General features: G+C 35.8%; 1 protein-coding gene across 1 annotated transcript in view; it reads left to right on the top strand.

Moving 5' to 3' along the window:
* DENND1B (DENN domain containing 1B) overlaps positions 1 to 16649 on the top strand; it is a 192107-nt gene that overhangs the window by 154970 nt on the left and 20488 nt on the right. The window contains 5 exon segments of the mRNA XM_029284173.1: positions 375 to 456; positions 3747 to 3787; positions 4282 to 4350; positions 11041 to 11097; positions 11836 to 11946. Coding sequence (XP_029140006.1) covers positions 375 to 456; positions 3747 to 3787; positions 4282 to 4350; positions 11041 to 11097; positions 11836 to 11946 — 360 coding nt within the window.

Below are 16649 nucleotides of genomic sequence, written 5' to 3'. Positions count from 1 at the left end.
GTTATATTCCAATGTGAGATTAATTAAGATGCAATTAATGTCAAAAATATTTTGCTACGGAATCATTCTGCTGTATTGTCATAGGGATTGTGATCCCCCCCCATCTTATTTTGTGAATTCTGGTTCAAAAACTACCACAAGTATTGACTTGATTAAGTTTCAAATCATCCTTCCCCCTTCCCAAATTCAGTTTTAAACAGCTATGAAGAATAAAAGAAATAGTGAAGGGTGGATGGGCAAGTGATTATGTAATGAAATGGAAGTAGGTGTGACCTCTCTGAATTTCTAGTACTTTATAGTGCAGCTAATAAAATTACATTTTATACAGTTTTCTTAACAAAGTTATTACAGCTTTGATACACATTTTATTGCAGTTTATTGAAGGTCGACTTGCAAAGCTAAATGCAGGAAAAGGATTCTCCGATATTTTTGAAGAAGAAATATCGGGAAGTGGAGGTAGATATATACTTTTGTACTTCTTGACTAAAGGTAGGTTTTGATTAGGGGAGCTAATGAATCCCATGAAATGGTGACATTATTCAGATTTGCACTATTTGAAGTGATATTTCTATAGAAAATATGGTAATTGGTTCCAGCTCAAAGAAAATAGGCAGTGGAAAATTTTATATATTTTATATATGAAATATTACAATAAAAGATAAAAAGAATATACTTGTAATTTAAATTTATGGTTAACAAAGTCACAGAGTAGTTATAAAAAGCAAATTTTTTAAAAAATTCTACCAGAGATTCAAGCATACCAACATCTCATCCTAATTTTAATGTCGCTATGACCACATTCATATACTGTAATTCAATTACATCAAATTTTCACTCTAGTGTAATAACAACCCTCTTTTTTAAACTTGCCCTCTTTTCTTCTGACAGAACCTTCCTTTTCTCCATTTTGCACACTTGAAGATTAGCAGCATCTAAAATCCCAACGCAACTGCATATGTAATAGATTGAATTGTGCTTAAACTAGCCTTGCATTAACTGAATTTTGGGTCATATTAAACACGACCTGGTATCAGTTTACAATTCTCTCACTAAATCAAATATTACATTATTCAAACTTACACTAATCACAACCTATCTGTTCTTTCATTTGTCCTGCATTAATTGAAATAGTGGAAAATGACAATACATTTTACATTGGTTTTTAGCATTGTGCTGACCATGGATAGAGTTTTTGATTAAATAACTGAAATAGAAATACTATTCAGATTCCATGTTGCTAAAAATCCAAAATAATAAAAAAGATTTCTTAATTGACCTTTTTAGATGTTTTTGTATAGGAGATGAGAAAAATGTATATAAAATATGTATTATATATGCTCTTACTGATATTTTACTAAACAGTTGTTTGTATTTTTATTTCAAATAATTGCAGTTTTCAACATATTGTATATGCCATAGAAGTTAAAGCAACTAATGTGATACTTGAGTAGTTAGAATGAAAAAATAATAATGAATAAAATAAACACTCATTATTCTTATGGATGAGTGGAAATTAGTCTATGATTATAATAGTTTTACCTATATGCCTGATGTGAAATTGTTCCTATTAATTAACACCAACTCTCTTAATACCAAAAAGCACAATTGAGGCTTGATTTATAATCCCCTTATTGAATTAAGTGTTCTTTTAAATTTATGTCTCTTTAATTGTACTTCTGTGTGTTCGATATGTATTGCTGTGAAGGTTTCTAACTTCAGCTTCATAAGATATCATAAGCATTTGTATAGCAAATTGATAGAACTGAATATAATGGTTAATTAAAAATGACAGAAGCAGAAAGATTCTTCAGACTTACTTATTCATCTTCCTTTTCTCAAAATTACATGTTCAGCTTTTATGCAAGTATCTGCAGTTTTAAATGAAAATGCTTTAGTAATTGTATATACAATAATTGTTTTATACAATAATTAAGGCACCAGGCCAGAAACAGAGGCCACGAGTACTAACCTCACTTTAGTTACAAAGTCAGCTGGAAGATTTTGGGCTAATCATTTTCAACCTTACAAAGAAAGAAACAGCTTACCATTTCCAAAAATCTTACCCCCCCCCCAAAAAAAAACCCTGCAGGAGCTTGTCAAGATTGATTTGAATACACATCCATACATACACATACACATACCCATTATGCTATTCTCTTTTGGAGAAGCAATGTTAGGATTAGGGTACTTTTAGAAACACCAGCAATATAAATTTCATTAGACAATTCCTCCAAAGCCAGAAGGAACAGTAAAATGTTTCAACCTCCAGGACCTGCTAGAATAGCCAACTTTTAATGGCTTTCTTAAAAACCAATCAGGAAGAGGCTTTTTAGATTTCCAGAGGAAATCTGTTCCATAGAAGTGGGTAGTCATTGAGAACAGTCAATTTTATGATCCCTGAAGATGCTAATCCCTGCAGAGAGAGCCCCTCTACCGGGTCTTATTGGAAAGCAGATAGAGTTGCCTGTTCAGATACCAAAGTCTTGAGACATGAAAGACTTTAAAGCAGTGGTTCTCAACCTTTTTAATGCCGCGACCCCCACCCGGTCGTAAGTCGAGGACTAAACCGGTCGTAAGTCGAGGACTAAACCGGTCGTAAGTCGAGGACTACCCAACCGGTCGTAAGTCAAGGACTTTCCCTGCTCAGGAGCGCTGCGCATGCGTGGTTCCGCCCCCTGCGCCGGCCGAGGCGTAGCTGGCAAGCGGCAGAGACGGAGCAGGCCGACCACCAGCTGGCCCAGCTCAAGGGAGGTAAGGCACCCGCCAGAAAAGGGGAAAAAAATGGTGGACAGCCTTGCTTGGCGACCCCCGTGAAATGGTTGATCGACCCCAAATGGGGTTGCGACCCATAGGTTGAGAACCGCTGCTTTAAAGGTAAGTACTAGCACTTTGAATTGCAGCACCCAGACTAGCTTTCAGTGTAGTGGTGTTATATGAGCAAATCAAAATACTTCACTACAAGATGTCTCATTGTATTGCTGAGTTTAAGAGGCTTTAGAAACTGTTATAAAGCCCACATCTTCTATGAGAAGCCATTGGCTAGGAATTTATAGCAACTATCATTCCTCATGCTATCTTAAAATTAATAATGGTTTTAAAACTAAACCCGCATTTACTTGTCCTGCTACATTTTAAATTTATTTGCACTGCAAAATAAAAAAAAACTGCTATTTTTTATGAAATCCAATTTCACCTGACCATTATGAATAGTTTATTAGAGTAATACTATTGAACACACATTGATTTGCTCTTCTGCCCCCTTGCAAAGTTTTGTTAAACTGTAAGACTGTAGAAAGTGTAGTATTATGCTGTACCCCGATACAATACATATATATTTGTGCGTATGTGTAATCCAATTTCACCTGACCGTTATGAATAGTTTATTAGAGTAATACTATTGAACACACATTGATTTGCTCTTCTGCCCCCTTGCAAAGTTTTGTAAAACTGTAAGACTGTAGAAAGTGTAATATTATGCTATACCCCGATACAATACATATATATTTGTGCGTATGTGTATTTTTCCAATCCCTAAATAATTCTAAATTTACCATGTTTTTAAAGTTCTGTCATATCAGCCATAGATTTTGTCAGAGAAAATAATATAGTCTGATGTTCTGTGAAGATAAGAACGGTAGAACTCTTATGTTTATTATGAACATGAATTTAATGTAGAATGAAGATTATGCATAAAAGTCTAGCAAAAATGGTTCTAACTTTTATTTCCCTTTAATTTACATTTTTAGGAAATTTAAGAACATACCATCAGTGGATGCATACTGTGAAGGTATGACAACATGTCAGGAGACTGGAATATATCTTGCAATGCAAAAAGTGTCATCATGTGAATGTAATCTTAATTTAGAAATGTGCGGAAAAATTGCTCAGAATTTGTGCAATATATACAAGTGTATACATGCAGTGATCAGTGCAAATCTCTCATGCAAAACACCTATTTATATAATCGGAATATTATGAAAGACAATTTCCTGGTGGATTGTGCCCTACACAAGTACATTACAGTACACTGATAAGTGTGTCAGCCATAGAAATGATGTATTGTAAACTCTGGGTGGTAGTAGACAAAGCTAGACAAAAGGCAGCTGTAGAAATCTTCAAAGTGGCATATTCGGGGTCATGCTAAGGGTTGTAATTTAAGTTAACCAGAAGTGTGGATTTTCCTTTAAAAACTAAAGTTGTTATTTAAATTGAAAATCAAACTATGTTCTGCATACATCAGAACCTCCATGTTTATGAGTGTATATGTATATTGGATTTCAGAAAGGAGGAGCCTTGATCAACACAGCAGTGAACAAAGCTACTCCAGCTGTGAAAACAGCATACCAATATGTAAGAGATGGTTCTTTTCTTGTTTCACTTTTGCAGATCTGTGTGTGCAGGTAGTCCTGGACTTACAACCACATTTCCTATATTTCCATTGCTAAGCAAGACAGTTGTTAAGTGAGTTTTGCCCCCATTTTACGACCTTTCTTGTCACAGTTGTTAAGTGAATCACTGCGTTAAGTTGGTAAAAACAAGGTTGTGAATCTGGCTTCCCCCGTTGACTTTGCTTGTCAGAGGGTCACAAAAGGTGACCCCTGACATACTGCAACCGTCATAAATATAGGCCAGTTACCAAGTGTCCAAATTTTGATCACGTGACCATGAGGATACAGCAGTGGTCGTAAGTGTGAAAAATGGTCATGAGTCGCTTTTTTCACTGCCATTGTAACTTCGAATGGTCACTAAATGCATGGTTGTAAGTTGAGGATTATCTGTATTCTTCTTTCTTTCAAGGTGCTGCAAAATACTTGCTCTAACTCTACGTTATACTAAACTGTTGTTTGCTTTAACCATAATTTGAACAATTTATAGTGGCCTAGTTTATGCATAACATGAAGTTATAACCATGGTTTACAATCCTCAGTGGAGAGTTCAAGTCACTGAAAGCAAAATCAAACACATTAAGATTAGTGAGAGTCATGTCAATCTACTCATTATGTCATATACAGTACAGTACTTGTTTGCAGAACCACCCAAACAATGACTGAATCTAGAGGTGAAACTCCTTCAGTTCTTTAGTTCTTTGTACTAAGATTCTCCCCTCTTCTGCCTAGGACAGTGATGGCGAACCTTTTAGAGACCGAGTGCCCAAACTGCAACCCAAAACCCACTTATGCATCGTCGAGTGCTGGGTGGGTGTGGCCCATTGGCTGGGTGTGGCCAATTGGGTGGGCGTGGCTGTGGTGGTAACGGCAGACTGGGTGGGACTAAAAAGTTCAATCAATCAATTCCAACTTTGCAAGATCTTTTTTTTCCCGCAAGAAGTTGAAATTGACTGATTGATTGAACCTTTTTTTTTTTTGCACACGGCAGCGGAGGCCTAAAGCAAAAAGGTTTTATAAAACCCAGCTGAAGGCCTAGGACTGGGGCGACGGCACGCGTGCCCACAGAGAGGGCTCTGAGTGCCGCCTCTGGCACCCGTGCCATAGGTTCGCCACCACTGGCCTAGGAGTTGTTGCAGTAGTAGTAGTAATAGAATAGTAGTAGTATTTTTATTTGGTAAGTGTTTATACTTGAGCTTCCTACAAATAAAACTGTAACAAAAATCACAATACAATAACACTAAAATAATAATACTTTAACAGTTAAAACATCCAGCACTGCCATACCTTTTGCCAATATCAAGTTCTGGTTTAAAGTCTCCACCTTGAAAAGAGCAGCATTTTAAAGGCTTTTTTAAACTTTAAGTCATTTGACTCCTAAGTGGTTCAGGGGGGAATTGACTTCAAAGATGGGTGAGGTTTATACATTCCAAACACCATGGTGATAAAATGGAGGATTTTCAGTAGCACTGTTACTGATTTGATCCATGCACATATGAAATTTCCATGTGGGAGACTGGTATATCTATCTTTATTTTCATAATGGACCAAGGTAAAAACATTTCCTGTGAGGAAAATGTAAGATACTTCTGGAAGTATCTAGGGATCATTCTAGAGGGACTCAGCAGTTGTACCACGATAAAAGTAACTTCAATCCTGCCATTTTGGATGTTTAAAATCCCAGATCCTCTGTTTAAGTTCAGTCAAGGCCTTATCTGGGTCAAGATATTATACAACCAGGACATAACAGCCACAATTAGCCAAGTTAAAGTCAGTTAACTTTGTCAGGGATCAGGTAAATCTACTTAGTGGAGTAAGGTGAACTAAGGATGCTTTCCTAAAAAAATGTTTCAAGTAAAACTAAGACACTGAAATTTTAGGTGGGTCTCAGGAGAGTTGCAGCCAAACTAAGCAAGTTAGGGCATTTGAGGTTGAGCAAGAACCCAAAATTTAGCTCCTAAAAACTTAAATTAAATTAAAAATTAAACTGGATAGCTTCCAAAGTCAAAGCATTCTTAACACACAGCTGGGCATCACAGCTGGGTACCAAGCCCCTTGGATCTATTTAATTTAATTGCTTCAGGGATGTGATTATTGCTTTGATGGCTTACAGATTTTAAGCATCACATTGGATGCTATTTGGGCTCTTATATAGAGCTCAGTTGTTTATTGCAGCAGGCGGAAGGTTGAAAATGGATACCTAGATAGTTGAAGTCCTTTATCTGGTTAACTGGTCTTTTTAAAATTCTCCATCTGATCAGGAACGTTAAAGTACTTTCTAAAGAAGTGTAAAATTTCTAAATAGTTTTATTTATCTAAACTAGTTTTATTTACTTTTAAATAATTAAATTAAAAATAATTAATTAAATAATTAATTTCAAGAAATTCCCTAGAGCAGACATGTCAAACACAAGGCCCAGGGGCTGGATGCAGCCCGCGAAGTGGTTTCATGTGGCCTGCGAAGCCATCCTGGAAACAGTGAGGGAATGGCCCCTGCTGCCTTGGCCCTGGCCCAGGCCGGCCGGGAGCCAATGTACAATTTTGTGGTGGCCAACTTGGCACTTGCCCCGGTGGACCATGCCTTGGCACTTGCCCCAGTCCCACCCCCTTCTGCCAGAGACCCTCAGATCTGTCCCAGGCTCCCACAGGCACACTTAACGCAAATGATGTAGAACTGGCCATGCCCACCCAGTAGGCCACACCCACTCCATCCACACCCACCCAGTAGGCTGCACCCACTCTGGCCACACACCCCCAAGGGCAACCGCAATGCTGATGCGGCCCTCAGTGAAATTGAGTTTGACACCCCTGCCCTAGAGCAATAGATCAGTAAAAGAACTTGGCAACTGCATAGGCCCACTTAACTTACAGATAAAATAACTACATTATCTACATAAAGAAATAGAAACAGCTCAAATAGCTAAAGTTGTAGAATAAAGTTCCAGCTTAGAAAAGGTCACAATGGTATCATTAATATAGAAATTAAATGTACAAGAATACATCCTTGTTTACCTCCTTTAAAAAGTAGGGATAATGTAGATGGGTCATTGTAACTGCCACTATTTTCTGTAATTGTATTTTAATATAACAAAATTATCAGCCTGGAAGATAGTAGTCAATGGGTGTTGTGACTAATTTCTTCTAAAATCTCCAGTGGGAACAGAATCTCAATCCAAGCAATATAAGGATGTTAAATGGTGTAGAACTGCACATTGATCCATACTGAAATGTCTTGATCTGAAACCTGCCTATTCTGGGGGCAAGATGTTTTTCAGGTTTATTCAGTCTAAAAGTTTATAGTAGAGAAATCTAGCATAACAATTGCCAATTATTGGCAAAAGGCTGATTGACTACTTGTTGACAGGATTGTGCCTATCATCTTTCTTATATATATATTGGGAGTGACAGAGTTCACCCACCTCTTGGGAACTAATAGTGAATTGTTAATAGTAGTGAACAAAATAATGCAGAAGCCTATTATTATTCTCAATAATTCTAAGATCTGATATTTCTTTACCTTATGCTTTACCAAATAAATTAATTTTTGAATTTATGTTTGTAAAATTGAGAGTCAGCCAGGAGTGGATCAGATAATAGGCCTATGAAAGTTACGACCAAATGGACCTCTCATTAAAGCATGAACATATTTGGTTCCATAGGAAGATTATGTTGCTGACACTAAAGCTGGATTTAACTGATAAGCAAGAAGACATCAGAACAGAATTATCTTTATTTTGTACTGTTTGTTGAAACCTAGGCTAATTCACTAGTGAGTGACTTTGTTTTTTCTTTTTCAAATACTCCTTTTGTACTCTTTGATGAATAAATGTTCTCAGAAGGAAGAATCATTACAGATTTGAGTATTTTGGTAAATTGAAATTACCATGCTTTGGCCAAGGCTTAGTTTTTGTCAGACCAAAGTTTGGAATATCGATTTGAGTTTGATGAAAGGGAATTTGATTCGCAGTTAAATGATCCGGTACAGAGTTCATGATTTGCAAGAAACATTTTAAAATTAATAATTTTATTATGCCAATAATGGCTTCAAAGGATTGGCCAGGTATGAGTCAACAAATTGCAGAGCAATGACTAATAATTTGATGGACCACACAAAATGAGAGTATTTGTTGAATGAGGGATCAGTGTGAATTTGTGAACATTAACAAATAACTAAGATTTCTTGTGAACATTGCCTAAAGATGGGCACCAGCAATTTGATTTAATAACACTTCTAAGGTTCACACTATTTACCACACTATTCTGAACTTAAATCAGAGTGTGGTGAACCTAAACATTATACAGTGAGTTTCTCTTGTGAGTACTGTAGTAATATCCAACTTCATCCCTGAGGTTGTTCCAGATGGATATAATCTGGATACTTAACACCGAAGAGCTATCTAATTGGTGAATTTAAATCTTAGTCTCCTAGATGGTATTCTAACATTTTAATCAGTATATCACACTACAACCGGTTTCCTTAATATATGAAAATTATCTTAGTGTTGGGAAGATGCTGTGGGTGAAGGAACACTGAGAACCAAAACCAGGAAAATGTCTGAAAATCGCTTCCTGGTCCTTTGAGCTTCAATCATAAATAAATGAATTGATTCCTTACTTTCATTTTCAAAAGAGAATTTTTAAATTTACATCATTCAAAATTACACTGAGGCCATATTTCAGGTAAATACATTCAAAGTACTGTGAATTCATGTGTTCATTTATAACTTATATACAGTTCTTTAATGGAATGGTAAAAAAAAATTGCTCTCTTTTTTTCACCACTGGGTTTCTATTTGGTCATTATAATCTTGTAACGATGAATCTATTCCTGTATTCACTGCTGACTTCAATTTTTTAAGAGAATCCTTGAAAAATTGCCTATGTACTGTCCCATTGGTAGCACCTTCTGGGCATTTCACTGGTGATAGTTTAATAAGGCACATCTTAGTTTTCAGTTTCCATCTTGGTGTCCTGTCATGACTTTGCAGAAATGTGAATAGTTAAAACAATAACTTCAAAGACATACTGTCCAGATGCCAGTGGAAAATCAAGTATGGTGATTATCATAGTATTCTCATTAGGCAGTTAGTCGTGAAGGTTGCCTTGTATATACACCAACTAAACATAAATACATACCATACATACATACATCTACATTTACTTCTCACAGAAGTCAAGCAACATCTGTATATTTAATATGCACTTGCTGGAGAAAACTTCATTCTTTTTATTGGGATACATTCAATCTGTGTACACTATACTGTTGAAATTTAAGTTAGTTTGCTGAAAACAATGAAGTTTAGAGACACCCATTTATAGCTGAGTGTGCGGTTAGAGCAGTGGCTCCCAACATTTTCTCTATCCCGCACCCCTAAAACGCTTCTGATATATTCTTGCACCCCTTACAAAAGTTCGAAACAACGGCAACAAATTATGCATATGCACTATAATTTTGAAAATCCAAGTTTTCGCACCCCTTGGGTGCGAAATTCAGGGAACCCCTGAATTAGAGGATATAATTATTTGCAGTGCATGCAAACGTTTTTAAAATATCAAATATGGCTCACATAAGGTAGTCTTTTAATCCATTCCCCTGCCCCTCCCACCTTTTTTTTTTTTTTGCCTTTACATGCTACAAGGAATATGAATTCGCAGAGAAAACAGAATTTAGCATTGCACAGTTTGGGGGAATTTGGGGAGTTGCAGGGGCTTGGTGAGAACAATACAATGGGGCTAAAATTCATGTGTGAGTCATAGGCTGCTGGTTGTTTTTCCTGTATAGTTCATCCTAAGTTAGATTTGTATTTAGGTGCATTTTCTATTTAGATTAGGTCCTAAGGAGAGTAGTTCGCAAATATAAAGATATATATAAATATAAATATAATCTCCTAAGTATCGGACATGTTGGAAACAGCAACAACAGCTTCATTATCTATAATTTGGCTTTTAGTTTGAATAGAAAAATAGCCACCTATTATAGTTGTTTGAAGAATAAGTTGCAAGAATTTGAAGTTGAATGATAAAGTGAATTGAAATACTATTTGTTCCTCTTTAAAGTTAGAATTGCCTCTGAAAGAAAAACCACACTTCTTTACAATTATTTTGCTTCTAGTATGATTATTTCACCTGTTTTAAAAAGCAAACTATAATTGTCATTTTTATTCAGGCTGATGTGAAGATGTGGCGTGAAACTTTAGTGTAAATCTAATAATAGTAACTATGAAAAACACAACACTTTGACATGGCTCTGCATATAAAAAGAGCTAGACTGGAATATTACTGCCTGAGCTTTTTTTCCTATTCAACTTGTGGCCAAGCTAAGAGTTTATTTCTACCGATAACACCATTTCATAAGAATGCTACATTAAGGAAATACCAATTTAACTAGTGTGTTTTGATAACACAATTAAGCCTATGCCACAATCCATTTCTTAATGCACATCTTATTAGCAATTAATGCACACCTTACTGCACACCTAATGCAAACCTTGTTAGCAATCCTGTATGAAATTAACAAAACAATCTCTTTTTGCTATACCACACAATGTGAAAGTTTTAATTTTAAATTCTATGTTACTTCATCTAGGGCAGTATCAAACCATTGTTTTGCAGATTCAGTTAGTTTTTTTTTTCCTTTCCTCTTCTTTCCCCCCAGGCAAAAAATCATGCAAAACAGGGAATAAAAGAGGTGAAGAGTAAGTTGAAACACAAGGTATGTGGCAAAATTTGTACTTTCTTACCTTGTTTCTTGCTTCAGTTTGAAGTATATACCTTATGAATCCCACAAGATTTGTGTTTTTAATGACTTTTGAAATATGCTTAGCCCTTTGTTCAACAATGCATTTTTTATAACAAGCCCTCTGGCAACTCTCTGTCATTCTGTGCATCTACTTGAATAATCTCTTTATTGTTTGCATATTTATCATGAAAAAAACTGAAGTCTTCAAAGATCTATAACAGGATGTATGTTTTCATAAAGCTGATTACTTTGATGTCACAATTGAAGCCTTTGCTTCTAGCTGAGAATTTAAGGCAAGTGACTTTTACCAGAGAAATATAATTCAGCAGGAATAGTTGTCTGTTTAGGTTTCCTTGGTTCAGTAAATGGCAGCATTATTTTAGCACCCTAAGCCTTCCAAGAGTATCATTTAAAAGTACGGGAGGCATTGTATCAAGACTCCATATATTCAGTGTATTGTATGTTCAGTATTCATTTTTAAATCAAGTAGTTTGAGCACTATTTCGCTTTCTCCTCAGGTGTCAAGGCTCAAATATATGAAAGGCATTTTGTTTTACTTGATAGCTTCATCATATTTAAAAATTATATCGTAGTTGTTACTCCAGCATTTAAATCTTTCAGGTGGCAAATTTTTTTAATGGTGTGTATGTGTTTAACTAGATATAAAAATGTGTAGTCACAAACGTTTTTCAGTCTTAATTTTCTCTGTAGGAAAGAGAAGATGGCTATGGAATTTGTAGCTCAGGTTTTGCACAATACGCTCCATTCTGTACCGTTCCTAATTCTCCAAGAGAGAACACAGAAAAAAGGCGACTTGCACAGGTAATTAAAAATGTTCTCCCTTTGGATGTTATTAACAAACACAAGGTATTTGTTAATCAAGATGGGGAATGCACAGCAGTAATAAGCATTACGAACCCTCTATTGATCCTTGTTCCCTGACCCCTGCTTTTAAAACATACAATGGAAAGCTGGGTTTCTCCACTGCAAACCATGTTTTAGCATTATTTTTATTTACAAGAATGTATCTGGGTTCACATGAGTCAAATAGACAGGTCTAGAAAATAAAAACAATGGATAGTTAGTTTTAAAATTTGTCTACAAGCTCAGTAAGTAGGCAAAAGTAACAGAGATGTTATAAAGCATAGTTGGAAACTCTCTCACCTGTTTTCTTCTGTTAATGCATTTAAAAATAAATAAATTACTCTTTTGTAGCCATTGAGAAATGTTCTCAAAAATCGCAAAGGTGCCCAATGGTCCACAAAAGGTTGCTTCACACACACACACACACACACACACACACACACACACACACACACTTAGTACCCTACCTTCCTCAAATAAATCCAAGCTGATACTTTATCTTATGAATAAAGGTGAATCATTCATTGTTTAGTAATGGAGTTGGCTTTCAGAGTTGGGCAGCATGTAAATGCAAATAAATATCAAAAGAAACTGCAATGAAAATGTAATTACCTAAATACTGTGTGCTTTTAAAGAAGTGTTTCCTCAGTAAAGGCTAGAATTGTATTTGCCTAGGATGTGGAAGGCTCGTCTCCAAGACTCATTTAGATTCTTAAACCATTTGCAGAAGGTATGTAGATTAAGGGTAATTCCTATGCAACATTACCATGAATTTCTAAAATTTGGTAAACACTGCATTTACATATAAATGTTGACAAAACTTATTTTAGTGTAATATGTGCTGAAAAAGAGTATCCTTCACTTTGAGTGATGAACATGGACATGAAAAACCTGACCCTTTGATTTTGATAGTTGATGAATTTTGGAATAGACTGCCAAAATATATATCTTTTAGAGCTTTAGAATATTTGCAAAACTCCTGTAAGATTTTCATGTGTATATCTAGCATCATCGGAGCATGGGATTAGGTTCAGTGACATGTAGAACAATTATAGCTTCCTGGAACCAGTGCATACTACATTAATACTGAGAGCAAAATGCTCCCAGAATAAGATGGGCTGAGATGGGTGGGTTGTGAGCAATATATACTGTAGTTATGCTATATATAGAGAGTATATGCCAGATCCTATATAAAAGCTACTCAGATTTTAATGACTGGCTAATGATCAGTAGATTGTACTGCTAAAATAATGAGCGGTGCTAATAGATCTCAAATAACATTGGTGAGCTTGAATTCCTTGATAGGGATTTTGTATTGAAAAATGAAATCTGGAAATCTCCAGTAGCTAGTTAAATGGTCTGCGTATTCTATTGCATATATCAATTACTAATTAATATATTTGTGTTCACTTATGCTAATATTGAATTTTATTCAGCCACACTTTAATACTTCTACTGCAAAAATTTACCTATGTAGATTCTATACAGGTACATACGTTTTTCAATGTAGTCCTGGCTCTTCAATTGGATTTTAAGGCACAGCATTTCTCCCTTTATATTTGTTCAAATTAAAAAAGATAATAGTAATTTAGGGCCGGTATGTTGCCCTTATAAAACAGTGCATAAAAATCAAACTCATCCTCCTGCTGGAAGATTGTATTGATGCTGTTTTTGACATTGTCATTAGTAATATTGTCGTTTTCTAGAGCTGAATATGAATATGCTTTCTACCCCAACAAATAATAGTTTGTATGCCAGTCTGCTAATTAGTTTGGTTATTTCCTATTTTTTTGATGAGGTTTAAATAAATGTCAAGGGTACAGACATGGAGATCTCCCAATTAGGCTTTGCATTTGTAAAGCCCAGCCCCTTTGCTTTTGTGTGAAGATGACAGTTCCAACTGCAGCGTCAGTCTAACAGGGCTCATGGGAGAGGGTACTTCACTGCTTTTATTGAAAACAAGGCTAGTTTGGCCCAGTGAGAATATTGGCATTGGTCAGAGTGCAGATCAGTTGTTAACAATGAATATTTACTAATCTCTGTCACAGCCAAGATCAACTGCTTTTTCCCCCCTTTCATTTCACCCATTCAGTGCTAGAGCTCAAAAATCAGTGCATTAAAATATGCACAGATTTTACACATGCACATAAAATAGGTATAAATAACTGTATTGCCAAGGGTTTCATTGTACCAACTTCTCCATTGTACGTACACCAGATTGCTTCTGTGTGCAACAGGGAAGAGATCCCACACCATGACAGCACAACTGATCTTCACCTAAGAGATTCTGAAAAGAATTGTTCTATTTCTGTAAGACATGTGCCAGCCTCCTCGTAGCTATTCTAGTCTATTTGGTTATGGGTGTGCAGAGGCGGGAGAGAGAGAATAAGAAGGAAGAGCTTAACTGCATTGCAAGTCAAAATTAACAGATGGATTGCCCTAAGCAAGGGAAAAGCCACCACTACAAAATCTAGTGAAAGCGGCAGGCTGAAGCTTTTTATTATTAATCCTTATTAAAATCTTGACGTGTATTTTACAGTTAACCCTTTCATCCCTTCATGATTAAATAATAATTCCTCTCGCCTTCGCATTAACTTAGATTGAACACAATACTTTTTTAAAAAAGGAAAGAGAAAGCAAATTACAGAATGTTTTACATGTCAACAGTTTTCTCCCACTTTGCCTTTCTTCTCCTTTTAATTTTTACCTTCCTTTTTTAATTCAGTCTGTAGACATGCCTTATACTGTAAATAGCTTATTTCAGTTTGGGATGATTTTTTTTTTTTGACTATCCATAGATGCATCAGTTAGATGGATCTTTTAAAATGCAGGTCTGTTTCCACAGCATTGCTTAAAAGTAAATATTTCAGGCAGAACAAAGGCAGATATATTTGAGGATCTGCTAGTTATCCTGAACATCATCTTCAGCTATGGTTGTGACCCATTTTAAATGAAGCCTTTCATGTTTTAAAAAGATACTGGCTTTGTCACGTATTTGGTAGCATCCTGTGTAACACTGCTAGGAGCATATGCTATAATAAAGAATTAGCTGTGCTTCCTTGTTTCTTGTGAAATGTATATATATATATGTATGGTTTGTAACCCAAGGTATACAGTTACCTGTAAGACTTTTTTTTTTTTTTTTTTTAAAAATCCTTTTGTACAAAATAAAGGTTTTTCAGAAATCCCAGTATCTTAATTGAAAGTGCATTATTTTTCACAAAGATGTTGTATTGTAAAGGCAATATAATTTGTTGTTGGAATACAGCTCCAGGAATGGTCATAAAGCTGTGTAAAGTATATGAATGTAAACATGCAAAATATTGTTAGCAAAATCCACTTTGTGGTATAGAAGCCAACAAAAATGTGGTCGAAGTACTTGTGTATGTTGCTTTACTATTATTTTTTCATACGACTTGAGCTGAATGAACATTTTTGGGTGCTACTTTCGAATTAATCATATGCATAATCAAATTACGGAATGTCTTTGAACCAATACAAACCACTAGGCTTGGCAACCTGTGTTCACTGTGGCTGCTATATCACTGTGGTTGTGAGTCTCCTGCGGGCTGACAGGTTGACTGTTTCCTGAAAGCAGGCTGTCCCCTACAGAAGAGAGCCCCCTTTGTGCTTTTTCCACACACACCCACACACCATTCCCAACCTCAGAGATACGGTATAGGTTGTGTCCTGTTCTATCTGTCAAGATGGAATGAACTGAGCAAATAGGGCTTGGTCTTAGCGGCATTCAGCCCTATTGTGAATGGAAGGTTGCATGCAAGAGATTCAAAGCAAAATTGAACATCATTATTTTTCTGAAATGAAGAAATACCTGTTTGGTTTCCACAGAATGAGATTCAGCAGAGCACATGGAATCATACCGAAGTTCAGGCACCCAGCATTCCTCTTTTTCTTCTGTTTTTGCCTTTTGCAGGAAATTCTACACAATGCTAGGGCACCATTGAGCTCTATCTAGCAATTTAAGTAATGTGAATAAAATATTGTATGTGACAGATGTCATGCAGAGTAACAGTGAGCAGTGTTGAATCGACAGTTTGGTAGTCTGCTTTAGTTTAAGCTTCCTCATAAAAAAAAGGTAAATTCAGTCAATTAGCACAGTGTTTTAGACAAAAGAAAGCATAATCCATAGATGTGCTTGGCTCTGTTAGTTTTTGTTTGAAGAGACAATCTTTTGTCTTTCCTTGTCAATTATGATCCATCTATATTGCAGCCTGCATATCTTTTAATTAAAAATAGAAAATATAGGCTGCACAAAATTACGAGACTGCCCTCTAGTGGTATAAGTGACTTTTCAGAAATGATGTAAAATAACTCTTCGTACACAGATAGTCCTATATCTATTTAAAAGCAAGTAAAAAACAAAACAATGTTTTAAAAAAGCTTATAATAGTTGTTCAACAATTGCTTTCCCTGTTTATCTATCTAGTATAATCTTGAGATGTCAATCCCATTCTAGGCTTTCCAACATTGATTTTTCAAACTGTTTTTTTCCCAGTTGATGCAAACCATATCTTCTAACATAGGGAAAGGAAGGGGTTACTTTTCGATAAGCCCAAGTGAAACTACATCCTTCTAGTTGAGTGCAAGAGTTGGTGAGATTCATTGGTTCCTGGACATTGGATTGTAGGAACTCCATTATT

The sequence above is a fragment of the Protobothrops mucrosquamatus genome, unplaced genomic scaffold (assembly GCF_001527695.2).
Source record: "Protobothrops mucrosquamatus isolate PMUCROS unplaced genomic scaffold, P.Mucros_1.0 scaffold_109, whole genome shotgun sequence".
In the NCBI taxonomy this organism is placed as follows: Eukaryota; Metazoa; Chordata; class Lepidosauria; order Squamata; family Viperidae; genus Protobothrops; species Protobothrops mucrosquamatus.
The sequence above is the reverse complement of the archived record's forward strand: the minus strand, read 5'-3'. Positions and strand labels throughout refer to the sequence as shown.